A 27,999-nucleotide genomic window follows, 5' to 3' on the forward strand; every position below is an offset into this window, starting at 1 on the left:
GCCCAGCGCGCGGCGCGGCGCGGCCCCGGAAGCCGGCGCGCAGGCGCAGTGCGGCGCGGGCGCCCCCTGGCGGGCGGCGGCGCGCAGGGCCCGCCCCAAGCCCGGCGCGCCGCCGCCTGCCTGAGCCCAACATGGCGATGCACAACAAGGCGGCGCCGCCGCAGATCCCGGACACCCGGCGGGAGCTGGCGGAGCTCGTGAAGCGGAAGCAGGAGCTGGCGGTGAGGCTCTGGCCCTGGAGCGCCCGGGGGCCCGCGCCCGCCCCGCCGCCCGGCCCCGGCCCGCCGCGCAGGGCCGTTACCCCGCGGGCGCAGCGCGGCGGCCCGGAGTCCGGGGCCCGAGGCCGGGCTGCGCATTCCGCGGCCCGCCGGCGCCTCGGCTTCCCGGCGGGGCGGAGCCGGCGCTGGAGCCGGGCGAGCCGGGCGAGCCGGGGCGGGGGCGGGCGCGGAGCCGGGGGGAGGGGCGTGGGGGCGGGATGGCGCCTGGGGTGCGGGTCGGGGTGGGAGCCGGGAAAGGCGAGTGTCCGTGAGCTCTGCGGGGTGGGCGAGAGCGAGCGGGGCGCGATCTCCGCGGGGTGCGGGCGGGCGTGTCGGCGGGCTGCAGGAGATCGGGTCGGGCTTGCGGGTGGGCTTTGGGGAGGGTGGGGCAGCAGGCGTGGGTGGGAGGGGCACCTTGTTATCCAATCTGGCCTTTGGAGGATGGAGGGGCGCATGTCCTTTTGGGGACTAGGAGTAGATCCGTTGGATGGGTGTTTTGATGGGCAGGGATGTGATGCGTTTGGGAGCATCTAGAAGGTGACAGGCGAGGGGAGCGGACTCAGTGTAGGGGATTGTGAATCGTGACATGCAGCCAGGGTCCCAAGCACTCTGGTGGCCAAGCCCTCCCTGCCCCCCGCATTTTGGCTTGGGCGTGGGGAGGCGCGTCTCACCTGAAGCTGCCCTTCCACGTTTCCATGGCAACTGGCAGCCCAGCGCAGGCGGCCTCTCTGAGCCTGCGGGGAGGGGAGTGCGTTGGCGCTGGAGGCTGCGCGCCCTGCCTTCTCCCCGGTGGCGGCACCTTGTATGCGTGGGAGTGGAGACTGCTCACGTTCTGCCTCAGCCGGGGTTCTTGACAGCTGGGTTTCCACGAACCCTCTGAAATGTATGCAAAATTTTGCATGAGTCTACATTTTTCCGGGGATCGGCTCTCTCTATCCCTTTCTGTTCTCAAAGGGATCCAGCAAACAGGGGTAGACTGTCTTCTTCTGGAGCAGCTTGCCCCTCCCCATGTCCTCCATCTCTCCACAACGGTGGTTTAGTGTCGTTGGGCTTGAGTTTTCGGTTTGGTCAGAGTTAATGTTTGTATTTAAAAGGCATTACCCGTTTGCCGTGTTTTTCATCTCTCAGGAAACACTGGCAAACTTGGAGAGACAGATCTATGCTTTTGAAGGAAGCTACCTGGAAGACACTCAGATGTATGGCAACATTATCCGTGGCTGGGATCGGTATCTGACCAACCAGAAGTGAGTGTCAGAAGCCTACAGTGTTTGTGTTGTTCCCTAGTAATATTTGTTTTAAGGACATATATGTTCTTGCTAGCAAGTTTGCAGGGAGGCACCAGTAAAGCGGTGGTGTGGAAAGAGGTCTGGGCTTGAACTTGGCCTCGGGCTCAGCCACTGCCTCACTGAGTGATCCTGGACAAATCTGACATCAGTGAAATAGGGAAAGTCCAGCCTGTGGCTCGGGGTTGCGTGAGACCTAAATGAAGTGCAACGTATAATACTTTACACAGCAGCTCTCTTATTTGAGTCTTTCACATTTTAATCCGTCATGAGTTCCCCCCTCACAATATTTGCCATACCTGTGTGCCACCTGTACCACTGTTTATTTATTAATATCATACTTGAGAACTCGCTAAATTGTTTGAAATTTTCAAATCTGTAGAAAAATCGAAAGAATAGTACAGGAACATTTGATACCCTTAAAGGGCACTCACCAATTGTTAACTTGTTGCCATATTTGCTGTCTCTCTCTCTTTTCTTTTCCTCTCTCTATAATATGCATAAAGACACTCATCTATGTTTACACTTTTTGAAAATTTTGAAATCATTATAGATACATACGAAGTGGCAAAAATAGTAGAGAGAGGTCTCGTGTCCCCTTCACCCCAGTTTTTCCCGATGGTTGGGTTTTATGTAACTATAGTACAGTATCAAACCTGGGAAATTGACATGGATACAATGTGTACATGTAGTTCTGTCATTTTATCGTGTGTGTGGATTCCTGTAACCACCACTGCAGTCAAGACGCAGAGCTATTCCAGCACCACAGAGAGCTCCCTCAGGCCACCCCTTTGTGGTTCTCTCTCCCATTTCCCCACACTTGTTTTTCCCCCTAAACCATGTAAAAGTTTAAAGCAGGTATATCATGACAGTGCCCCTATTATGTCAGCTCTTCCCTCCTAAGAATAAGAACATTTTTCTTACCTAACCACAGTTATCATACCTAGAAAATTATCACTAATACCATCATCTAATACGCAGTCTTTATTCACATTTCCCTAATTGTCCCCAAAAGGCTTTGCTTCCTTATTTTGATCCCTTAGCATTCGTGCATTGCATTTGCCTGTTACGTCTCTTTAGTCTCTTAATCTAGGAGAGTCTCCTACTCTTATTGGTGGTGAAGTTGTTGTTTATGACATTGTCTTGTAGAATGTTCCAGTACCTGATTTTTTCTTTTTTCTTTTTTTTTTTTTTTTAAGATTTTACTTTTCCTTTTTCTCCCAAAGCCCCCTAGGTACATAGGTGTGTATTTTTAGTTGTGGGTCCTTCTAGTGGGTCCTTCTAGGTGGGATGCCGCCTCAGCGTGACTTGATGAGTAGTGCCGTGTCTGCACCCAGGATCTGAGCTGGCGAAACCCTAGGCCACCGAAGCGGAGTGCACGAACCTAACCATTCGGGCCATGGGGCCGGTCCCCCTGAATTTTTCTTATTGTGACCTCATAAGAGATCCTATTTAAATTTTTGGCAAAAATGTCGCATTAGTGACTTGTTTCCCTCTATTTTCTCAGAAGGCACATAATGTTGGATTGTCCCATTATTGGTGCTGTTAAGTTTGAGCCTGTGATTTCTCCATTATAAAAGTTGCTTTTTTTTCCTCTTTGTAACTAAAAAGTAGTTTTGGAGGTTACAGTTTTGGACAGTGTGAACATACTGCTCCCCCGAAATTTTTATCACTGTTTTTAGCATCTATTGTTGATTCTTGTCTGAATCACTTATTTTACTGGAGGTTGCAAAATTGTGATTCTAATTTTACTCTTGCTTTTGCATTTATTACTGGCATTCTGAAAGGAGAGTCTTCCCTTTTGCCCTTCTCTCCCTTTCACTCTCTGTCTCTCTTTACTATCACTGTAGACTCAGGGATTCTTTAAAAAACAGTGTGTTAGGATCTAGGACTGTCACTTTTTTATTGTAGAGGTTTATGTTATTTTTTAGTATAAATTAATTTATTGAAATATATACAGTCATGTGTCGCTTAACAAAAGGGATAAGTTCTGAGAAATGTGTCACTGGGCGATTCCATCATTTTGAGTCATAGAGTGCCCTTGCACCAACCTGGATCGGATAGCTTACTGCACACCCAGGCCACGTGGTGGTAGTCTTATGGGACCACCGTCCTATATGCGGTGTGTCCTTGACGGAAATGTTATGTGGCCCATGACCATTCAGAGAAGTGCGCGAGTCACAAATAAGCAGTTCAGTGACTTTTCACAAAGCAAACACACCCATCATTATCCTTTTTGATGCTTCGTTTGTCCCAAACTTGGCCAAGGGGAGCCTCCTCAAGCTGATTCCTTTGTCCTTTTGACGTGACCCTATGAGTCTGAGCACTTGGTTGCTTTCTGTCACTTTGTCCTTTTCTTGTGCCAGAACTGATAGCAGCAGCTTCTCCAAGGAACCCTGGTTCTTTGTTTAAATTTTAACAGAGACGCTTCCTATCACTAGTCTGCGCTAGTGGTTTTTAATAATGAGCATTAAAATGAATACAATTAAAATGAAAGCAATTGTGAACCAATTAAGGTAATCACTTGTACCCCGGGGGGCACGCATCCTGCGCTGGAGAACGGGGCTGTCTCCATAGGCGTTCAGGGTAAAGGGTGTTTCGGGCAATCCAAGTGGGATGGAGGCATTTCTGTATGGAGCTTGGTAATAAAAAGGAAAAGGAAAAAGAGTTCCTTGCATTTGCCCTGGAGCATCTTCAGCTTGAGCCCTGGACTCAGCTTGGTGCTGATAGTGAGTTTCTTGTGTGTGTTTTAGAAACTCCAATAGCAAAAACGATCGAAGGAACCGGAAGTTCAAGGAGGCTGAGCGGCTCTTCAGTAAATCTTCGGTCACCTCGGCAGCTGTAAGTGACGGGGCGCTCTCTGTGGCCCACTGTCGAGGAGGAGCTCAGATAAATTTCCGTGCGTTTTCTCTTTCTGTTCTGCCTGCGCGTGCTCTCCTGAGGGCTGTGATAACTTTTCTAGTAACTGGTGTTTTTTTTTAGGCAGTAAGTGCGTTGGCAGGAGTTCAAGACCAGCTCATTGAAAAGAGTAAGTTTATTTTTTTCACTTTTCTTCAATTTATTGTTAAGCTACCACAGTCCCTCTATTCCACTCCGGTCCAACTGTGTCTCTGAAGACTACGTCTCCTCTACTCTTGCCTCTTCTGCTAGAAGTTAGGAATCTTTTTGGGTATCCTTAATCATGTCTTTCTTTTGAGGAAGAAACTGCCATGTCCTTTCTGCCTCTTCTATCACGTGAAGGTTGCCTTCAGCGGCTCAAAGACACAAAGATAACGTCTTCACTCCTGAGAAGTCTTAGGGGATTTTTTTAAAGTTAAAAGAATCTTTCAATGTGGAAAATTTCAGAGATATAAATCCCCATGTACCTAAGTTGATAATTCTTAGGAAATTCTGATCCTGTAAACAGAATGTACCTGTGTGTTCTTAAATATAAAATGGAGAGTGGGTAGTATTTACTTTGTAGAGAAATTGTATCATTCTTGGGGCCAGCCCAGTTGCAAAGTGGTTAAGTTCCTGCGCTCTGCTTCGGTGGCCTGGGGTTCACAGGTTCAGATCCCAGTCATGGACCTACATACTGCTCATCCACATACAAAATAGAGGAGGATTGGCACAGATGTTAGCTCGGTGACAATCTTCCTCAAGCAGAAAGAGGAAGATTGGCAACAGATGTTAGCTCAGAGCCAATCTTCCTCACCAAAAAAAAAGAAGAAAGAAATTATATCATTCTCTATGTGTAAGCCATACAGTGTCATTCTGTTCTAATTTCTAGTGATGGGGTGTAGATCTGTACATTTATCTCTCTGAGTCAGACTCTGTGTGGCTGTATTGGGTGCTCTCCCTGTGCACTGGATCACTTTTTGAACTTGCTTTTTATATTGTGGCTGTGTACCTCTTTCAGGTGGCATCGCTTCTTATGGGAGCCAGTTCTTTTGTTTGCATTAAGGCAGTGGTTTGAGGAAAAGGGATTTTGGTAGTTTGGGAATTAGAACTACTCAGTGACTTCAGTTATTATCTCCACGTACAGATTTCTGGATTTTTAGGTCTATCCCTAACCCCTTTCCTGAGCTTTAGTCATGCAGTTCTAGAAAATCCTAGAGGGGCCAGCCCCATGGAGTAGTGGTTAGGTTTGCATGTTCCGCCTCGGTGGCCTGGGCTTCACAGGTTTGGATCCTGGGCATGGACCTACACACCACTTGTCAAGCCATGCTGTGGTGGGGTCCCACATACAAGATAGAGAAAGATTAGCACAGTTGTTAGCTCAGGGATAATCTTCCTTACCCTGCCCCGCCCCGGCCCCAGCCCCCCAAAAAGAAAAGAAAATCCTAGAAAATGTCTTCTAGACATTTCCATTCACGTATTCAAACTCAAACATTTTGTCTAAAACTGAGGTGTTCTATTTCCTCCAAAACATGTCTGCCCACTTTTTCTGTTATAGTGCCCCCATTCTCCCTCATTCCCAACTTTGTAGGCATCTTTGACTCCTTTCTGCCAACCTAATCAGTTGTACCAAGGCCTTCGGACTTTTCTTTTGGTATGACTGCCAGTTAAACCGCATTTCTTTTCGGTTAAAGCCGCTTCTAGATTGTAGAGCCATTTCTTCTGCTTTGTTGAGTAACAAGACTGATTAAAGAACATTCTGGAGCTGAGTCCTTTGAGTTGAGACAGAATGATGTCTGATTTCTCAGTTTTCACAAGTCTGTTATCAGGCCCCTGGCTTAGTGGATCGTTTAGTATGTGGCTCTGTACCTAGTGACCCACACAGAACAGGTGCACCTAGGTTCTTGTCAGCAGACTCTTAAAGCCACTACTTTCAGAAGCTTGACTGAGACAAATACTTGCGTATTAAAGATTTTCTAAAGCGTATGCAGGCCATCCCTTCCCTTAGGAACGTCCCCTTGGGTTGAGCCCCCCCTCTTGACTACATCATATTGGTATTCCTCGGTCTTCCCTCTCAACTTGCATTTGCTAATTATACTTTGGTCCTGTAAAATGTGTCCCTCTATTTATCGTAAGAGGATGTTGCAAATGTTGTTTATTATCATTACTAATTATCATCTCCTTTAGGAGTAGTTGTTTTCCTTGCAAGACTAGTTGGTTTTTACAGAAAATCTGGTTAATTGACTGTTTCCCTTTTTGTGTGGGTGCCGAAATGCTTAATGCCAAATCTGTGGTTCCCCCTAGAAAGCAAAGAGGAATTTATAGCATGCATTTTGGGAATGACTCTTAGTACTGCATCCAGCTTGCTTTCCTCTTCCGTTCCTCTTTGTGTTATTTACGTCACTTTAAATTTATTTTATTGGATTTCATTATATGGATCTTGATAAGCTGCCTTGAATTCTTTTTGGAATAAAGCAGAGTGTAGAGAATTACTTAAATCCTGGAGTTCATTATTTCCAATGGCCAGAGCCCTTTTACAGTAATTCTGTGGGCTTCTGTCTCACCACTTCTGCCATTACCACTTCCCACTGCTATCTTTTAAGGTTTTATTTTTGTCTTGATTTTCTACAGTTAACTGCCATGTGTCTAAGTATGAATTCCTTTTTATTTATCTGGCCTGGGTTTCATTGGACTTGTTGAAACTGTGGTTTGGTATTTTTCATCAGTTCTGGAACATTCCCAGCTCCTACTGGGAATCTCCAGATACTGCGTTTGCTCCCTGCTGTCTCTCCTCTCCTTCTGGTACTCCGGCTAAGTGTTAAACCTTCTCATTTTATCCTTTCTGTCTGTTTTTTTTTTTTTTTAATCTCTTCTGTATCTTCTTTTTGTTTCTGTGCTGCATTATGAGTAATTTTTTTTGACCTACCAGTTCCTCATTCTCTTTTCATTTGAGTCTGATTTGCTCTTAAACCTTCCCTTGGTTTTAAATCTTTTGTTATTACATTTTTAATTTCCAGAAATTCTTTTTTTTTTTTAAAGATTGGCACCTGAGCTAACAACTGTTGCCAATCTTCTTTTTTTTTTTTTCTGCTTTTTCTCCCCAAATTCCTCCAGCATAGTTGTATATTTTTTTAGTTGTGGGTCTTTCTACTTGTGGCATGTGGGACGCCGCCTCAGCATGGCCTGATGAGCAGTGCCATGTCCGCGCCCAGGATCCGAACCAGCGAAACCCTGGGTCACCACAGCGGAGCGTGTGAACTTAACCACTCGGCCCCGGGGCCGGCCCTGATTTCCAGAAATTGTACTTTATTTTTAAAAGCTGCTATGTAATTTTTTGATAGCTTTCTTTGCAGTTATTTTCAAACTAGCCTTTTACTTCTTTAAGTATAGTAAGCATAGTGTTTTTGTAATCTGTGTTTCAATTTCTGAAGTCTCTAAGGACCTATTTCTGTTTGTTGTTTCTGCTGATTATTACTTGTGAAATCTAATTTCCCTGTGTACTGCTCATTAATAATGAAAAGTACAGTCATGTGCCGCTTAACGACCGGGATATGTTCTGAGAAATGCGTTGTTAGGCGATTTCATCGTTGTGCGAACATCATGAAGTGCACTTGCACAAGCCTAGATGGTGTAGCTGCCACACACCTAGGCTGTATGGTACTAATCTTATGGGATGACCGTCGTATAGGTGGTCTGTCATTGACCAACACCTTGTCGTGTGACACATGACTGTATTTGTAGAATAATTTGAGGGCCAGGACGAAGGTGCTGTCTTCCAGAGAAGACTTACGTTTCCTCTTGCTAGGTGCTCGGACCTCTTTAAGCCAAGTTCAAGGCTTGAGGGTCCCTGAAACACCCATGTGATTCAAGGCAAGCTTTAGTTCCGTGAGAGGAATGGTCTACTTTGCCTTTTGCACTTTTTCCTTTGTACAGAGTCTCTCCAGGGTCTCAGAATTTCTGTATAACCAATCTCGTGGAATGATTTCTGTATTTTTGATCTTTGGTGGCAATGAAGTAAACATTCTTTATTTTTAAATTTATTTATTTCTTTGGTGAGGAAGATTGGCCCTAAGCAAATATCTGTGCCAGTCTTTCAGTATTTTGTATGTGGGATGCCGCCACAGCTTGGCTTGATGCATGGAGTGTAGGTCCACACCCGGGATCCAGATCCATAAAGCCTGGGCCGCGAAGCAGAGCGTGCGAACTTAATCACTACGCCTCCAGGCTGGCCCCAAAGTAAACATTCTTTCCTCTTAGAATTTTGACTTGCATATTCTTAGATCTCAACTGTTTTGGAGTTTTATACTTTTATCATTTTATTTTCAAACGATTCTGAAAATTTTCCTCAAAAAATGCATTGCTTTCTGCTTCCTTTGGCTTCTTATGTACCCAGACTGGAAGGAGAGTGGATTCGCATGGTCCCCAAAGGGGAATTGTATGCAAATTAGTGAAGGCTTATATTTTTGTAAAAAGGAATAAAGTGAAAGAAAAACAAAACAGGCAGGTAAAGTTTCCTTTAAGGATCAGCAGCCTCTGCTGTTTATTTTCCTGGGCCCTCTGAAGCTTTCGTCAGCCCAGATCTCCCGGCAGCATTTACATCGCTCAGTGGGTAAGTAAACAGGAGCATGAGGTGTCGTTCTAGGTATCTGCCTTTACTTCCTTTGAACTTTCTGTGCTGATCAGAAGTTTGTTTTTCCCTCTATTTGGTAGCTATCGTTTCTTTTAATAGGTAGTGTCTCATTTGTAGATTTATTAAACTTAATCAAAATCTGATTTTCTTTGCTCTAAAGAATGAGTTGCTCGCTTTGATGTCAGTGAGAAACAACCTTATGTGTCTTTGCACAGTGGCAGCATCAGACGATGGAGTGACCGGCTGCTGCACTTAGAGATGTCGTAACCCACCCTTTTTGTTATCACTCCTCTTCTGCTTCTAGGAGCCAAGGAAGAAAATTGTTACTTTGTGGTCTCACTTTGTATTTTAACAATGTTTAAGCTAGTCTCCCTGTCTCCAGTGTCTTTTCTAAACCTCTTCCAGCCCAATAATCCTAAAACAGGGTTTTGCACAGAGAACTCAGTGTGTATTGTCTGCTGTTACTTTTCTGTTGAGAATTCTTGATGACTTCACCTTATGTCCTACTAGCAATTGTTTCACAGCAAGTAGTCTGTTTGTTTAGAATTTGACGTGCGTGTTTGTAGATCTCAAGGATATTGAGATGTGAACACTGACTATGTTCCAGACACTAAGCGAACACTCTACTTGTGTTACCTCGTTTAATCCTTAAAGCTGCTCCTTGAGGACAGGTATCGATGAAAGCTCCTTGAAAGTAGGAAACATTGCCGTCGCCCCAGCGTCTAGCCCAGTGCCTCGTCCACCTCGTCCATGAGGTACTCAACACGTGAGAGACAGAATTCCTATTCTCCAGATGGGGAACTGGGTTCAGAAAGGTTAGGCACCCTTCAGCCCTCTTGCCCATCCCCTCGTATTGTGCCTGGATGAAATCCCTTCGTTGGGCTTTGTGGCTCCTCCTAAGCTGTGTGTTCCACTTCACCTCTCGTTTCTCAAGCTCTGTTTGAGAGATGTTGTTTGCCTCATTTGTCCCAAATATCCCTTGCGTTTTCTCACCTCTGCACTTTTGCTTGTGTTATTTTTTGTACTTATTTGGGCTTCTAATTTTTCAAGGTCCAGTTTCAGTTCCACCCCTTCAGTGGAGCTTTTCCTGAATCGTTCACTCCTCTCTGACTCCCAGGATACTTGATATCTGTTTCAGCCCTCTGGGACGTTGGTTACTGCCTGGAACGTCACCTCTTCAGAGAGGTAACGCTGGTGCCCTCCCTATTCACAGGGCTTTGATTCGCTTTGCACGCTTGTGTGAGTTTGCACACGTGTGTGTACATGTGTGCTTACCTCATAGAATGTGACCTGCTCATCCCTTTACTTGATACTCTCATAGCAGCTGGCCCCAAATGAGGAGACGGTTGGTTTTGCTCATCAGTGTCTCTCAATAGAATTGAAACATACACAGAATTTGCCAGATCTAACTTGCCTTTCTTACTTGTCTCCCACCTTTTTGGTTAACCCTTCTCTCCCCTGTGCCCAGCCCTTACTCAGTTAGTCCAGTGCCCCTTCTGTCGTCCTATCTGTGATCCAAAGCTTTTGTGACCTCATGCCCTGTCAACCTGTTCCCTCCCCAGCCAGTGCCTCCACCATTTGCATTTTTAGAGATGACATTTTTTACCTAAATAAAAATGGAACCGGATATGGGAGAAGAAGGCTGTCCTGATACTGTTCTATCTAAAACTCATCTTTTTTTATTTCATTAGATGTTTTTTAAGAACTGGAAAAGTAATACATTCTTATTACAAGTCAAGTTGTTGAGAGGTGAGTTTGATAGGTTCATTACCTCCTGTTCTACTTCAGCCCCCCCTTCTGAGGTAGCCAACATTAGCAGCTTGGTATTTTCCTAACACATATTTCTGGATTCACACATGCACACGAACACACAAACACACACATAGAAGAGCTGGAGGTTTTCTAATAGAGAAATTGGACCCTAACTGTGCACATTATCTGCTTTTCCACTCCTTACGGCACATAGACCGTTGCCGGTTCAATGCCAATCAATGTTCAGTCAGTGAGATGCAGGATAGAGTGGTGATCAAGAGCGTGGACTCTGAGCCCAGCTGTCTGAGTTCGAATCCCAAGTCCACAACCTGTTAGCTGTGTGACCGTGGGCAGGCTCCTTAACCTCTCTACCCTTCAGTTCCTTTCTCTGTAAAATGGACATCGTGATTGTAGAGTTTTTGTGAGGGTTGTATGAATATATTTAAAGTCTGTGGAATCATCCCTGGCTTCTAGGAAGGACTATATGTGTTGGCTGTTGTTAGCATCTCACTTTTATTTTTGGTGAGCAAGATTGGCCCTGAGCTACCATCTGTTGCCGATCCTCCTCTTTTTGCTTGAGGAAGATTGTCTCTGAGCTAACATCTAGGCCAGTCTTCCTCCATTTTCTGTGGGATGCTGCCACAGCATGGCTCAACAAGTGGTGCTAGGTCCGTGCCTGGGATCTGAACCCCAGAATCCCAGGCCGTTGAAGCAGAGCTTACGGATTTAACCACTATGCCACTGGGCTAGCCCCTCACGTTCTTTTTTTTTTTTGAGGAAGATTAGCCCTCAGCTAACATCTGCTGCCAATCCTCCTCTTTTTGCTGAGGAAGGCTGGCCCTGAGCTAACATCCATGCCCATCTTCCTCTACTTTATATGTGGGACGCCTGCCACAGCATGGCTTGATAAGCAGTGCCATGTCCACGCCTGGGATCCGAACTGGCGAACCCTGGGCTGCTGAAGCAGAGTGTGTGCACTTAACTGCTGAGCCACTGGGCTGGCCCCTTTTTTTTTTTGAGAATAAAATACTTTATTGGAGTCCAGTGTGTGACTGTTCCATAAGGATATGACCAGTGTTTCTGCCGAAGGTGAGAACGTCACAGACAGTGAGGACACTGACAGAACTCCAGAGACCTTCCAACCATTTGGTACAGAACACGCTTTATTTTTTTCATTTCTTTTATTATTTTTTTTATTGAGGTTATGATAGTTACAATCTTGTGAAGTTTCAGTTGTACATTATTTGTCAGTCGTGTTGTAGGTGCACCACTTTACCCTTTGTGCCCACCCCCAACCCCCCTTCCCCCTGGTAACCACTAATCTGTTCTCTTTGTCCATCTGTTTATCTTCCACATATGAGTGAAATCATACAGAGTTTGTCTTTCTCTATCTGGCTTATTTCACTTAACATAATACCCTCAAGGTCCATTCATGTTGTTGTGAATGGGACGATTTCGTCCTTTTTTATGGCTGAGTAGTATTCCATTGTATATATGTACACCATATCTTCTTTATCCAGTCATCACTTGACGGACAATTAGGTTGCTTCCACATCTTGGTTATAGTGAATAATGCTGCAGTGAACATAGGGGTGCATGAGTCTCTTTGAATTGCTGACTTCAAGCTCTTTGGATAGATACCCAGTAGTGGGATAGCTGGATCGTATGGTAGTTCTCTTTTAATTTTTTGAGGAATCTCCATACTGTTTTCCATAGTGGCTGCACCATTTTGCATTCCCACCAGCAGTGTATGAGGGTTCCTTTTTCTCCACAACCTCTCCAACATTTGTTATTTTTTGTCTTGGTTATTTTAGCCATTCTGACAGGTGTGAGGTGATATCTTAGTATAGTTTTGATTTGGATTTCCCTGATGATCAGTGATGATGAACATCTTTTCATGTGCCTATTGGCCATCTGTATGTCTTCTTTGGAGAAATGTCTGTTTCACATTCTTTTTAAAGGCTGAAAAATAGGGGCCAGCCTGGTGGCATAGCAATTAAGTTCATGTGCTCCGCTTCAGGGGTGTGGGGTTCACTGGTTCAGATCCTGGGCATGGACCTAGCATCGCTTATCAAGCCATGCTGTGTCGGGCATCCCACATATATGATAGAGGAAGATGGGCACGGATGTTAGCTCAGAGCCACTCTTCCTCAGCAAAAAGAGGAGGATTGGCGGCAGATGTTAGCTCAGGGCTAATCTTCCTCAAAAAAAAAAAAAAGCTGAACAATGCCCCACGGTTGGGTTGTGCCGCCTCTGTTGATGAGTATTCACCCTGTCTCCATTTTCCCCACTGTGAACCATGTCACAATAAACATAAGCTTTTTTTTTTAAAGTTCTGTCTGACAGTGTCCCAGAAGTGGCATTACTGTGTCAAAGAGTGATTTTCATAAATACAGCTCAATTATTTTCTGTGGCTTAATGGGAAATGTATATTTGGTCTTTGTCCCCTTTCCTATCCCAGAGCTCATAAAACCCTTGGAATCTCCAGAGTAAGAAGAATGGCTAGTATACAAAAAGATTGGGTGAAAGGGCTAGTGGCTGGGGGCCCCTGGATAGCTTCAGGATGGGGGCTGGTCACCAGAAAGACCTGTCCTCGATGAGAAGCTTAGAACTTTCAGCCTGACCCCCCAAACCTCCAGGGAGGGGAGAGTGGCTAGAGATTGAGTTAATCATTGACGGCTGATGGCTTACTTCCTCATGAACCTCCCTAAAAGCCCCTGAACGCTGGAGTGCCGGTGGTGGACCCAGGTGCTGGGAGGATGCTGCGCCCAGAGCGGCCTGGGGCTTCCCTGCCTTGCCCCGTGCGCCTCTTCCGTTTGGCTCTTCCTGAGTTGACGGCTTTATAATAAACCAGTAACAGTAAGTAAAGTGTGTTCCTGAGTTCTGTGAGCAGTTCTAGCAAATTATCAAACCTGAGGAGGGGGCTGTGGGTACCCCTCATTTATAACTGGTCTGTCAAGTATGGGAAGCCCAGGACTGGCAACCAATGTCTGAAGTGGGGCACTGTCATGGGACTGAGCCCTGAACCTGTGGAGTAGTTAGTGTCGGAATTAAATTGAACTTTTGGTGTCTGTATTATTGGGGAATTGGTTGTTAGTGTTGGAGAGCACTCTAGATTTTCCAAAAAGACTCTTGCCTTCACATTCCTAAAAGCATACCTTGGGAGGGCCTGTTATAGATATCACTGGGATAAAATGAGAGGGGAAAAAAGATTACATTTTTACTTTGTATTTATTTGTTTATTTATTTATTTATTTAAAGATTGGCACCTGAGGTAACATCTGTTGCCAATCTTCTTTTATTTTTTTTTCCTTCTTCTCCCCAAAGCCCCCCAGTACCTAGTTGTATATTCTAGTTGTGGGTCCTTCTAGTTGTGGTATGTGGGACACCGCCTCAACACGGCCTGAGGAGTGGTGCCATGTCCGCACCCAGGATCCGAACCAGCGAAACCCTGGGCTGCCGCAGCGGAGCACATGAACTTAACCACTCGGCCGCAGGGCCGGCCCCACATTTTTACTTTTATTAAAGTGAATTTTGAATCTACACAGAGAGACAATAAAATAATGAACCCCTGTGTACCCATCGCACTGCCCCCAAACCGTCACACCATGGCCGACCCTGCCCTGTCCACGTCCCACCCATGCCCACCTCCACCCCCTGTACTATATTGGAAATCTCAGACATCAGACCGTTTTTTCCTGTATATATATTTCAGTATGTATCTCTAAATGGTAGGGGTTTTTTAAAATTGTGTTAAGAACACTAAACGTGAGATCTGCAGGTTTTTAAGTGCACAATACAATATTATTACTGTCGGCACAGTGTTGTGCTGCAGATCTCTGGAACTTACATTGCGTAACTGCAACGTTATGCTTAGCGAGCAGCAGCTCCCCCTTTCCCCGTCCCCAGCCCCTGGCACCCGCCGCTATACTCTGCTTCTGTGAGCTCGACTGTTCCAGGCGCCTCCTGTGTGTGGAATCATGCAGTGTTTGTCCTGCACCCAGCTTCCTTCACTGAGCACAGTGTCTTCCAGCTTCCTCCCTGTTGTAGCCTGTGACAGGATCTCCTGCCTTTTAGACTGAATAACATATTCCATTGTATGTATTTGCCACGTTTTCTTTATCCATTCATCTGTTGATGGACATTGCTGTTGTTTCCACCTTTGGGCTGTTGTGAATAATGCTGCAGTAAACATGAGAGTCCAGATAGCTCTTTGAGATGCAGATTTCAGTTCTTTTGGATAAATGCTCTTAAGTGGGGTTGCTGGATCATATGGTAGGTATATAAATGTTAGGCTCTTGATACTAATCACACCAAAAAAACTCAAAACAAAACATGTATTAGTACTTCATTTCTTTTTAATACTGAATAATATTCCATTGTATGGATAAACCACATTTTATTTGTACATCCATCGGTCAATGGACATTTGGCTACTATGAATAATACTGCTGTGAACGTTCGTGACAAGTGTTGCGTAAACATGTTATCATTTGTCTTGGGTATATATCTAGGAGTAGAATTACTGGATCATTTGCTAACTTGATGTTTAACCTTTTGAGGAACTCCTAAACTGATTTCTAAGGTGGCTGCACGTTTACATTCCCATCAGGAGTGTGTGAGGGTTCCAGTCTCTCCACATTCTCACCAACTCTTGTTATTGTTTGTCTTTCCATTATAGCCATCCTACTGAATGAGAAGTGTTGACTTTAAACAGAGAGACAGCTAGTTATTTCTCCAGCAAAAATAGGTTATTTGGGATCAGCAAAGAATTGCACTTCAGAGTCTGCAACCATGGGAAGCCATGTACAAGTCCCCCAACAGTGAGGGAGGAGAAACTCTCTTATGGAGGGAGGAGGAAGTCGGCAGGGTCTCTTGGAGGAAGTGGGTGTTCTCTGTGGACTGGCTTTGCATTGGCTGAGTTCTGAGTCTCTCATTGGCTGAGCTCTTGCTGGGCAAGAAGAGGAAGTCCCCTCCTTCCTTTTGGGGTCAGTGTAGAGGTAGGGCATGAGAACTCTCCCTTTTGTCCTCCCAACTCCAATTTTATGATTAGATAGAAGTGATATCTCATTGTGGTTTTAAAAAAATTTATTTTATTGAGGTAACAGTGGCTTATAACATTATATAAATTTCAAGTGTACATCATTATATTTCGATTTCTGTGTATATTCTGACTTCTGATCATGTTTCCCACTCAAAGACTAATTACCATCTGTCACCATAGACATGTGCCCAGATACCCCTTTTGCCCCCCTCCTTTCCTTCTAGTAACCACAATCTAATCTCTGTATCTATCTGTTTGTTTGTTGTTGTTTTTATCTTCTATTTATGAGTGAGATCCTATGGTATTTGACTTTCTCCATCTGACTTATTTCACTTAGCATAATACCCTCAAGGTCCATCCATGTTGTTGCAAATGGCAAGGTTTCATCTTCTTTTATAGCTGAGTAGTATTCCATTGTGTATATACACCACATCTTCTTTATCCATTCCTCTCTTGATGGGCCCTTAGGTTGCTTCCAAGTCTTGGCTATTGTGAATAATGCTGTGATGAACATGGGGGTGCATGTATCTTTATGCATTTGTGTTTTCATGTTCTTTGGATAAATACCCAGCAGTGCAATAGCTACGTCATATGGTAGTTCTATTCTTAATTTTCTGAGGAATCTCCATACTAGTTTCCATAGTGGGTGCACCAGTTTATATTCCCACCAGTAGTGTATGAGAGTTGCCTTTTCTCCACATCCTCTCCAACACTTCTTGTTTCCTGTCTTATTAATTATAGCCATTCTTATGGGTGTGAGGTGATATCTCATTGTAGTTTTGATTTGCATTTCCCTACTAATTCGTGATGTTGAACATCTTTTCATGTGTCTGTTGACCATCTGTAAATCTTTTTTGGAAAAATGTCTATTTGGATCAGTTGCCCATTTTTTAATTGCTTAAACAAATGATGTAATTGCTTCAACAATTCGTTAAACAAAATGCAACTTGAACAGCTATTGGGTCAGTGAAGAAATCAAAAGAGAAATCAAAAATCCCTGGAGATAAATGAAAATGAAAAAACAACATGCCAAAATTTATGGGACACAGCAAAAGCAATACTAAGAGGGAAGTTTATAGCAATACAGGCCTACCTCCACAAACAAGAAAAATCTCAAATAAACGATCTAACAGTGCACCTAAAGGAACTAGAAAAAGAACAACAAACAAAGCCCAAAATCACTAGAAGGAAGGAAATAATAAAAATCAGAGTGAAAATAAATGAAATAGAGACTAAAAAAAAAAATAGAAAAAATTAATGAAACTAAGAACTGGTTCTTTGAAAAGATAAGCAAAATTGACAAACCTTTAGCTAGACTCACCAAAAAAAAAGAGAGAAGCCTCAAATAAATAAAATCAGAAACTAAAGAGGAGAGATTACAACAGACAGTTTAGAAATACAAAAGATTATAAGAGAATACTATGAAAAGCAATATGCCAACAAATTGGATAATCTAGAAGAAATGGATAAATTCTTAGAATCATACAACCTTCCAAAACTGAATCAAGAAGAAATAGAGAATTTGAATAGACCAATCACCAGTAAAGATGTTGAAACAGTAATCGAAAACCTCCCCAAAAATAAAAGTCCAGGACCAGATGGCTTCCCTGATGAATCCTACCAAACATTCAAAGAAGACTTAATACCTATCCTTCTCAAACTCTTCCAAAAACTGAAGAGGAGGGAAGGCTTCCTAACTCCTTCTAGAAGCCAACATCATCCTGATATCAAAGCCAGACAAGGACAACACAAAAAAAGAATTATAGGCCAGTATCACTGATGAACATCGATGCAAAAATCCTCAACAATATCCTAGCAAATCGAATACAACAATACATTAAAAAGATCATACACCATGATCAAGTGGAATTTATTCCAGGGATGCAGGGATGGTTCAACATCCGCAAATCAATCAGTGTGATACACCACATTAACAAAATGAAGAACAAAAATCACATGGTCATCTCAACAGATGCAGAGAAAGCATTTGACAAGATACAGCATCCATTTAGGATAAAAAGCCTCAATAAAATGGGTGTAGAAGGAAAGTACCTCAACATGATAAAGGCCATATATGACAAACCTACAGCTAATATACTTAACGGAGAAAAACTGAAAGCTATCCCTCTAAGAACAGGAGCCAGACAAGGATGCCCACTCTCACCACTCTTATTTAACATAGTATTGGAAGCCCTAGCCAGAGCAATCAGGCAAGAAAAATAAAAGTGATCCAAATTGGAAAGGAAGAAGTGAAACTGTCACTATTTGCAGATGACGTGATTTTATATATATAAACCCTAAAGAATCCACCAAAAACTATTGAAAATAATAAGTGAATACAGGAAAGTTGCAGGATGCAAAAATTACTTGCATTTCTGTATACTAACAATGGAGTAGCAGAAAGAGAAATTAAGAATATAATCCTATTTATGATTGTAACAAAAAGAATGAAATACCTAGGAATAAATTTATCCAAAGAGGTGAAAGACCCATAACACTGAAAACTATAAAACATTGTTGAAAGAAATTGAAAAAGACACAAAGAAATGGAAAGATATTCCATGCTCTTTGATTGGAAGAATTAAAATAGTTAAAATGTCTATCCTTCCTAAAGCAATCTACAAATTCAGTGCAATCCCTATCAAAGTTCCAATACCTATTTCACAGAAGTAGAACAAAGAATCCTAAAATTTATGTGGAACAACAAAAGACCCCAAATAGCCAAAGGAATCCTGAGAAAAAAGAACAAAGCTGGAAGTATCACACTCATTGATTTCAAAATATGCTACAAAGCCATAATAATCAAAACAGCATGGTACCGGCACAAAACCAGACACACTGATCAATGGAACAGAATCGAGAGCTCAGAAATAAACCCACACATCTGTGGACAGCTAATTTTTGACAAAGGAGCCAAGAACATACAATAGAGAAAAGAAAGTCTCTTCATTAAATGGTGTTGGGAAAACTGGACAGCCACAAGCAAAAGAATGAAGGTAGGGGGCCAGCCCTGTGGCCGAGTGGTTGGGTTCATGCACTCCGCTTCAGCAGCCCAGGGTTTCACTGGTTCGGATCCTGGGCGTGGACCTAGCACCGCTGGTCAGGCCATGCTGAGGCAGCATTCCACATGGCTCAACTAGAACGATCTACAGCTGGAATATACAACTATGTACTGGGGGGTTTTTGAGAGAAGAAGAAGGGGGAAAAAAATGGAATGAAAGTAGACCATTATCTTACACCATTAACTCAACTTACAAAAATTAACTCAGAAGGGCTTAAAGACTTGGATGTAAGACCTGAAACCATAAAACTTCTAGGCAAAAACATAGACAGTACACTCTTTGATATCAGTCTTAGCAGCATGTTTTCAAATACTATGCCTGGGCAGGAAAGGGAAACAAAAGAACAAATAAACAAATGGGACTACCTCAGACTAAAAGTCTTCATGAACAAAATGAAAAGACAACCTAACAATTGGGAGAAGATATTTGCAAACCATGTATCTGAAAAGGGGTTAATATCCAAAATATATGAAGAATTCCTACATCTCAACAACAAAAAGCAAACAACTGGGGCCGGCCCTGTAGCCGAGTGGTTAAGTTCTCGCACTCTGCTTCAGCAGCCCAGGGTTTTGCCGGTTCAGATCCTGGGCGCAGACATGGCACTGCTCGTTAGGCCATGTTGAGGCAGCGTCCCACATGCCACAACTAGAAGGACCTATAACTAGCATATACAACTATGTACCAGGGGGCTTTGGGGAGAAGAAGAAAACAACGACAAAAAAGCAAACAACCCAATTGTGGTTTTGATTTGCATTTTTCTAATGACTAATGATGTTAAGCATGGTCATGTGCTTATTGACCATTTGTATATCTTATTTTGAGAAATGTCCATTCAAATCTTTTGCCGATTTTAAAAAATTTGTTCTTTTGTCTTTTTATTATTGAGTTCTAAGATTTCATATATTCTGGGTACAAGTGCTTATCAGATATATGATTTGCAAATAATTTCTCCCATTCTCTGGGTAGTTTTTTTACTTTCTTGGTGATGTCATTTACAGGTCAAGTGTTTTATATAAATGATGTCCACTTTATATGTTTTTTCTTTTTTTCATGCTTGCTTCTGTGGTCATTTCTAAGAAACCATTGCGTAATCCAGTGGATTCTAAGAGTTTTCTAGTTTTAGTTCTTACATTTAGGTCTGCGATCCATTTTGAGTTAATTTTTGTGTATGGAGTGAGATAGGGGTCCAGCTTCATTCTTCTGGACGTGGATGTCCAGTTGTCCCAGCACCATTTGTCAAAAAGACTATTCTTTTTTCACTGAATTGTCTGGTCAACCTTCTTGAGAATCAGTTGACCGGAAATGTAAGGGTTTGTATCTGGACTCTGAATTCTGTTCCCTTGATCTGTGTGTCTGTTCCTACACCATTACCACTGTCTTCTAGCTCTAGCTCTGTGTAGTAAGTTTTGAAGTTCTCTTCCTGATTTTTGTATGAAATCGGTTGTCCTGAACTTTGGGAGGGCAGGACGGGTCAGTGTGCTTTTTCTAGCCTCTTAGTTCCACAGCTCCCTCTTCTGTTGCTTTCGTGAAATATTCAAAAACAGGGTTTCATGATTTGGGAGATGTGGTTCTTTTTCTTTCTCCTGCTGTTTGGGACTGCCTCTTCTACTTCTCATAGCCACGTGCTACTCACTTTGAAATCTCTTCCCAGCAGTTTATGATACAAAGACATAAAAAAGAAGAAAACTGGCCCCTGGTCCTGCTGTCCACAGTTTTTTGACAATTTTTAGAAACAGATAATGTACATATTTACGATCCTTGAAAAGTTCAGTAAAGTGAAAGTCTTCCCGCATCTTTTTCTGTTGAGAGTTTCAAGAAATTCCTGTCAGGGAAGAAAAGTATACATTTACCAAAATATATGTAGTTTTCCCTAAAAATTATATGTATACAAATTGTTCTTGAACTTGCTTATTTAACATATCTAAGGGATGTTTTAAAATTGGGAATATTGTGTCAGCTCAAGAGTATTATCATCACTTTTTAAATATTCTTAAGACTTTTCAGAGTGACGTAGGTAGTAGGCTCTTCTCCTCTCGAGCCCTTTTTCTTGATAGAAAGACAGGATTCCTGTATGGTTTGGGGAAGGAACTGGGGCCCGCTGTAGGATGTTTTCCCAAGGTCATCTCTCACCTCCCCAAGTGTTTTTAGTAACGCTTCTCGTATAATCATTAATCTCATCAGCGTATTCTATGTCTAAACAAGCTGTATGCGGTGAGGTTATCCTGGTTGTATGGTCCCATCTCCCAGCCGTCATTAGATCTCTTGCCTCTGGTTACACTGTTTCAGATTACATGTTTTTCAAGAATTCTGGTAACTTCGATGCTTTGACTGTATATATCTTGGTGTGAATCAGAATATTTGGTCCTCGAGGATAAGAAATAATCCTTTTCCATATATATTAGTGCTCAAAAAGTCTGTCCTCGTTGGTGAACAGATTACCTGAGGAGACTGATGATGTTTCTGGGGACTTGTGTTTCTTTCCTCCAGGGGAGCCAGGAAGTGGCACAGAAAGTGATACTTCTCCAGACTTCCACAATCAGGAAAATGAGCCCAGCCAGGAGGACCCTGAGGATCTGGATGGATCTGTGCAGGGAGTGAAACCTCAGAAGGCTGCGTCTTCTACTTCCTCAGGGAGCCACCACAGCAGCCATAAAAAACGAAAGAACAAAAACCGGCACAGGTCAGTGGCGGGGACCCCCACACTCCCCACCTCACACCACCCCCGCCCACCCGGAGCTTCTGTGACCATGGCTGGGGAGGGACTTTACTAGAAAAAGAATCTTCAGCATCAGTGCAGTCTTCCTATTTCTGATGGGAAGAAATCCCTTTGGTCCCAGTGAAACGGAGGAGTTTTTCTGTCTCTAAGGGGGGAATTGGTGGGCATCAGAGTGACCGTGAAGGAGGCCATCCTTCTCACTGTTTCTAGTGCAGAAGAATTTTATTCCATAGAAACATGTTTAGTGTGGTGGATTTGGCCTGCTTTTAGGAGAGGAAAAGGGGAAATAGAAACGGAATGTGTGTCCTAGCACGTGCTGGGAAGCTGCGGAGTGGGGCAAAGTCTTTTGCTCTCGGTCCTGATCCCTGCCCATTACTCCCTCGTGGATGGAGAGAACTGATCTCACGGGGCTGTTTTTCTTTTTCAATACAAGTGTTTTGATTGTCTGTGATTTCTGTTTTTATATATCTCTGCAATATGCTGGCTTCAGATCTCAGAAGAACAACGTAAAGTCTATCAGATGTGGGAGTGCCTTCCTAGATCATCTTTGCCACTGTGTGTTTTGCAGTACGTAATGAGATAGGAATGACCTCCGTGGACAGAGGGGCAGGTGCCTCCCAGAGAGGATTTTAGCGTTCACGCTGCATGGCATTTGTACGGTAATGCTGAGGCCTGTTAACTGAGACAACTGGAAATCACACAGCTGCCCTCAGAGAGGGTGATGCCTAGTTTCCAGAGTGAGGATCTTGCTCTGGCCTCACACCTTCCTCTGGGAGGCATAAAAAGCGGGTCTCCGTAGGCTGGCTCTTGTCCCGCTCCTCCTGGGAGCCCGAGTGCTGAAAAAATGAGGGGCACGCAGGAGTGGGTGGGGCTCCTGGCCTCCGGTTTGCTTCTGGGCTGGGACGTTTTACACACGGGCAGCACATTCCTTCATGCACCCAAGGTGTGAAGATTGTTAGCTTTGTGGACGTGAGACCCGGGGATAATGGAGAATTAATCTAACTGGTTTAAGCCTCCTTGGCATCAACTGGTTCTTGAATTCTTTTAAGAGTTTTGCTTGTCAGCGGTGGTGGTGGTTTTTAGACTGCAGAAATAGTATTTCCTCCAAACAGCAACAAAGGACTGCTGCTGATGTTTTCTGCAAACCAGGAATCACCATGCCAATCTCATAACTGCACTAAGAAATAGCAAAAATTGCCTATCATCTCCTTTTTTTTTTTACGGCTCTGCGTTATTTGACCACTGTGATGGGACTGATCCCAGCTTATCACAAACAGTAGCAGGGAACCATACTCTTAAAAATATTTTTTTAATTGTCAAGATAATTAAATATCATGCTCTGTGAAGCTTTTATTAAATTTGCTCCCGCATCGTTTTAAAGCAATGATTCTTTTCCTATTTCGGAGTGTCCAGAGCAGGGGGAAAATTCCTTGAAAGTTTCTGGGACATTTTTTCCATCTGTCACCGTAAGCTTTCTCGATAGCTATTGTCTATTTCGGGCAACACCTCATTTGCCTTAATGACGTCATCGGCTGACTGATAAAGGGAACCAGGCCTTGAACTTCACTTCCTTCTTGTAGGTTTCTAGGAGGTTTCCACAGGGACAGCACTTCTTCCTACCCTTCCTTCGTCTCCTGGCCCTAGGAGCTAACTCCCGGAAAAATATGAGGATTTATAAAGATCTTTGATGTTAGTTACTGCTTCCCACAAGTGGGGAAGAACTGTTTGAGAACAGGCTCTGTTTGTCATTCCCTGGTTTGGTATCTGGCTGGGCTTCTCCTTGACCTCAGGCACTCGTCTGCCCCAGGGGAGCGGAGTGGAGCTGATTTGCCTTCTTGCTGGGAAGAGCAGTTCAGTGCACCTGCGATGGCTCCTCATGGCCAGTTACGGTTCTCAGGTTCTCAGGCTCCTGCCGTCTTGAGCCTGGAATTGTGTCTGGCCCCGACCCCTGACCCCTGACTGATGTCTGAGTGGGGCTGACAGATGGGGTGGGCGGTCCACACACACTGGAAGTCTGCCCTCAGCACAGTCCTTGTTTCTCCTCCCACGTGTCACACCCTGTATGGTCAGTAAAGTCAATAGGACATTATTTTAGCAAACGTCTGCGTACCTCCTATGTACCAGGCACTGTTTAGTGGTGAGTAAAGCAAAGTGGAAATAAATATGGTACTTTAGCAAAAAAGAACAGCTTTTGAATTTGTACTCTTCAGGAATATGAAAATTTATCAAATAATTTTTAGCATTCGTAAATGATTACAGTGTTCTGAATTCTTATGTTTTACATGACATCTGAATAAGTCCCAGTGTCTTTTTTTAAAAAAGTTGAAATAATAACTTATAGCTGCTCTTATAGGTTTTTATACTATACCAATGTCTAGAATTCTTCTAGATAGTTTGAAGTTTTTTGAAGATAGTTTTTAAGTAGGTACAGTCTCCTTTAATTTATGAACAAAGTTGAGTTAGGCTGAAAGTTAAATTTTTGATAGTTACTAGTTTGTACACTTACCGTATACTCTCCCAGATGTGTCAGGTGAAGCTATTGCATAAGGGATATTGAAGTTAAGCTTTCTTCCAGCTTCGCTCTTGCAAACATTGGCTAGGAGGGAAAGACAGCTATTCTGCATATTGTTTTACCACATGCCTACAGTCAGAAAGGCGTTGGAGCCACCTAAGGAGCTGGTGTCACAATCTTGGTTACTGTTTGCCTTGGAGGTCTGCCTGGACCACGGTCTGTTAGCAGCAATGGCCCCAAGTGGCCTCCTCCTCTGTGCTGCTCCCCTCCGGGTGCCGGAGGCTCGGGTGCTCGTGGATGGCAACTTTGCTTTGTTTTGATAGGGGCGCTGCAGACCTCGGTGCTCCGCAATTGCGGCCCTGACCTAAGCCGTTCACTGCCGCCACCAGTTCAGGGGGCAGAGTAAGACGGCTCTGCAGTTTCTGGAACAAGACTCTGCATTCGACCCTTGGCTTCTAGGATGAATGCTGTAGAAAAGGAGTGCCACGCTCCCTGGACACGCTGGAACATAGAACTCGAGTTAAAAGTTGCAGAATGTTTTCTTTTTAAAAAATTTGTCATGTTTTTATCTTTGACTTTAGTGAAAGTATATTATGCTGAGTTATTAGTACTGTCTTCAAAGCACCTTTCATTATATGACTAAACCCTCTTTCTCTATTTCTTCTAATGCCCTATTTATATTTTTCATTACAATAGAATATTTTGAAAGCTCTAACTCTGAATCGGGCAGCTAATAGAAGTCCTGCAGGGGTCCAGGTTCCTAATGACGTGACTTTTCCTTTCGTGGTCTGTCCTAATGTGAAATTCACTGAGGGAAGGGACTCTGCCAACCACACTGTCTTTGGTGCCTTGATGTTGAAAACTTTATGGCTTAAGATTCTTAAAGCTGATTTTGTTTCTATAAATCTTGCTAGGGTGGCTAATCAACTAATTTATTCAATTAGTATATTAATTTCTATTGCTTTCTTCCTTTCAAATGCTGCCCTCAGCCCGTCTGGCATGTTTGATTATGACTTTGAGTAAGTTTGATTTGAATTAGTATTTGTGCTGTGTTGTTAGTGTGTAGAGACCAATATGCCTTTTTGAGACCTTTCTAACCCATAGTTTATCTGTTTAATTGTAGGTATGTATATTAGGTTAGGCTGGGAAGTTTTTTTTAAAACAGAAAAACGTGATGGAGGTAACATTTTATTTAATAACTTAAGCAAAATTAAGTAAACTTCACTTTTATGCATTTTAATTTCTTTTAAACTAGATAACCTTTACTTTATATTTAAATTGATTTTCTGGCTTTGCTTCGTAAGGAGATTAATAGTTTAAGATCTTGATATTTGGCTTTGGAAAGATTTAAGAATTGAAATTCGTTTAATTTCTTTTGTGTTTCCTATCCAGAAATACAAAGTCCTAGTTTCCTTCCTGTTCTTAATCACTCTGTGTCTCAGTGACTATCAGGGATGTAGTTAAGAGCTAACACATTAACGTGGAGCATGCCTCTTAATCCAGTCTCTTTAACGTGTAATTTTGGAGTAATTTTAAAAAATGATTTGGCTTTCGTGACTGCTGTCTATTTCTTTCTTGAGTCGTTTAAGTTTGCCTTGTGGCAAGAGTATCTGCTCATGTTTTTAAATACTTGCTTAATAATATCTGGGTAAACAACTAAATATGACATAGTCTAAGGAAGAATGTGGATTTTACTTAACCAAATAGCCTTTGTTATAGCTTGTGCCCTGTACAGTAGCTGATTCTTGGACCCTTTTTCTGTAAAGTAAAATGCAAATATTTTTTATCTTTCCTATCGCAGGATTGATCTGAAGTTAAACAAAAAACCACGAGCTGTAAGTATCAGCCAGACCATTTCAGACAGCCCGGTAATTTTGTAGATGATTAGAAAAATGTCTTCGTCTTCAGAACTTGAGTGTTCCTGATCTGGAGTCACAACGCCCATTCTAAAGTCTGAGGGCCATCTGGGTACACTTCAAGTCTGAGGTGTTATTTACTGTTTTTATATTTTGGAGAGAGAGAGGGGTCACACATTTTTGTGGAAGAAAAATTCCCTTTGATTAAACAATCAATTATTAATACTAGCTTTTTATTCATTTATTTATTCTTAGTGACTGGTGAGCTCAGGAGGTCTCCTGGGGCAGAATTGATTGGGTTTCAGTCCCTTCATGGACTCGACAGGCCATTTTCAGATGTGAAGTATCGTCCATTGCATTTGAAATAGTCTGGGGCTACAGAGCAACCCCCTAGCAGACTTGTTTATGACATTTTTTTTCTTAGCTTCAAACCCATGTTCTGCTGAGAGTAAGCTGGGACTTTGTTTCTCTCTCCTTAGGACTATTAGAAGACTCCTTAGCACAGAAGCTTCCAGGCTGTAGAGCCCTCTCCCCTCCTCCGACCTCACCTGCGTGCGTGGCCGTCCACCTCTGCTTTCCCAGACCCAGTGCCTGTGACTCTGAGTAGTTTGTTCTGAAATGTGGTGACAAACAAGTTGTTTCTGTAAGACCGCATCGGATCGCTCGCCGTGTGTCATTTTTAGTAACAGAACTGCAGGAGGACCAAGACCTGGTCACAGCCCCAGCAAGTCGCCAACTGTGTTTCTCCCTTCCTGGAATGACTGTCCCCCCACTGGCTGGCGCCAGCTTCATCTGTGACACCCATCAAGAAACGCCCTCTGCTTTTGTTTTATGCTGAAAGTAGACGACAGGTCACCCTGCAGTGGGAGGCTGTAAATATCTGGCATTTTCTTATTTTGTTCATGTTTTATTATTTTTCTACTGTTGTTTTTACCATCTTATTTTCTTTTGGGACTTTTTGTCCTGCCGATGTCCAGCTCGTACCTTCCCGCTGACAGAGCTGATCATCTGTTTCGTGCAGTTGCCAAAGTTCTTAACTGAAGATAATCTGGTTCACCATAAATAAAATGGGGAATTTGGCTCTGTTTGTTTGCAGGAGGAAGGTAAAGAGTGTCTATTTAATGATTACCTATCTTAAATCTTTCTGAGTTGGAAGCAGTTTCATGTTCAAGGAACAGGAAAAGCTGAAAAACATAAGTTTAAATCAATCCTTTAAAAATAGATATTTTTATTTTTTTGTATAAATAAATTTTCACGGGCTTTGACTTCTCATGCTTTGCTTTTAAACCTGAGATCATTTTTTCACTTATTTTAAAATAATTTATTCATATCATGCCTTATGGAAATTTCTTTCTTTTTCCATCTTTTCTCTCTTTGCTGGTATTTGCCTGATTAAATGTTGCTCTAAAAATCACTAAGACAAATAGAAAGGCTCAGAATTGCACCCAAAGCTGATACCGTATGGAAGTTCTTGAGCAGAGTGAAAGATAGGATCAAGGAGAGCCAGCGAGGCCCAGCAGACCGCCTCCTCACAGGGCTTGACGGGCTGAGGAACGCGGCGACACTGGCTGCCTGCCTCCCGAGCAGTGGTGAGCTGCCTCGGCTGCACGTTGGAATCACCTGGGAAGCTTAAAAAACACTGATGCCTGGGTCCCACACCCAGAGACTCTGCCCGGGGGCCGTCTAGTTATTGGGATTTCCTTTCGAGGAGTCCCTGGGATTCTGGTCGGAAGCCAAGTTGAGAACCACTGCCCTGGGAGACGGGCTGGTTTCATTTAAATCCTGGGTTGTGAATCAGTCCAGGGGAGAGATTTGGGGCCTCACCCTTCCTTTGACTCTATTTAGTCGTAGTCCTTTACTTATGCCCATATCTTTGTTAGAAAAGCTGTTTCCTTTGTGATAATCTTGGTAGAGCTGAATATGGATGGCATCTATTATCAAAACAAGTCTACTTGTCAAATGTGCAAAAGCTTTCACTCTTTTCTCAAATAAACTTTTTTTTTGACTCTG

General features: G+C 43.2%; 1 protein-coding gene across 5 annotated transcripts; it reads left to right on the forward strand.

The window, feature by feature from the left end:
* The first annotated feature begins 27 nt into the window (after positions 1 to 27).
* Positions 28 to 27,999, forward strand: MEAF6 (MYST/Esa1 associated factor 6). 5 transcript variants are annotated; one of them, XR_011533054.1, is made up of 9 exons: positions 41 to 221; positions 1,386 to 1,501; positions 4,294 to 4,381; positions 4,523 to 4,568; positions 21,393 to 21,585; positions 25,123 to 25,152; positions 25,257 to 25,313; positions 25,935 to 25,968; positions 26,469 to 27,999. XR_011533054.1 is itself a non-coding variant. In XM_070594281.1 (8 exons), the coding sequence occupies exons 1-8, from the start codon at positions 132 to 134 to the stop codon at positions 26,475 to 26,477; spliced, it is 606 nt and encodes a 201-aa protein (XP_070450382.1). In that variant the 5' UTR covers positions 41 to 131; the 3' UTR covers positions 26,478 to 27,999. The 5 variants fall into 5 exon arrangements, 3 of the variants coding, with proteins under 3 accessions (XP_070450397.1, XP_070450382.1, XP_070450391.1); XR_011533058.1 differs by lacking the exon at positions 25,123 to 25,152 and having other exon boundaries at positions 28 to 221; XM_070594281.1 differs by lacking the exon at positions 25,257 to 25,313.

Source organism: Equus przewalskii, chromosome 2 (assembly GCF_037783145.1).
Source record: "Equus przewalskii isolate Varuska chromosome 2, EquPr2, whole genome shotgun sequence".
Lineage (NCBI taxonomy): Eukaryota > Metazoa > Chordata > Mammalia > Perissodactyla > Equidae > Equus > Equus przewalskii.

Coding starts and splice junctions, on each gene's coding strand:
- MEAF6 (XM_070594296.1), top strand. CDS start 132: ATGGCGATGCACAACAAGGCGGCGCCGCCGCAGATCCCGGACACCCGG. Junction 222..1,385: donor AGCGGAAGCAGGAGCTGGCG/GTGAGGCTCTGG, acceptor TTCATCTCTCAG/GAAACACTGGCAAACTTGGA. Junction 21,586..22,111: donor AAGAACAAAAACCGGCACAG/GTCAGTGGCGGG, acceptor TGCTGGCTTCAG/ATCTCAGAAGAACAACGTAA.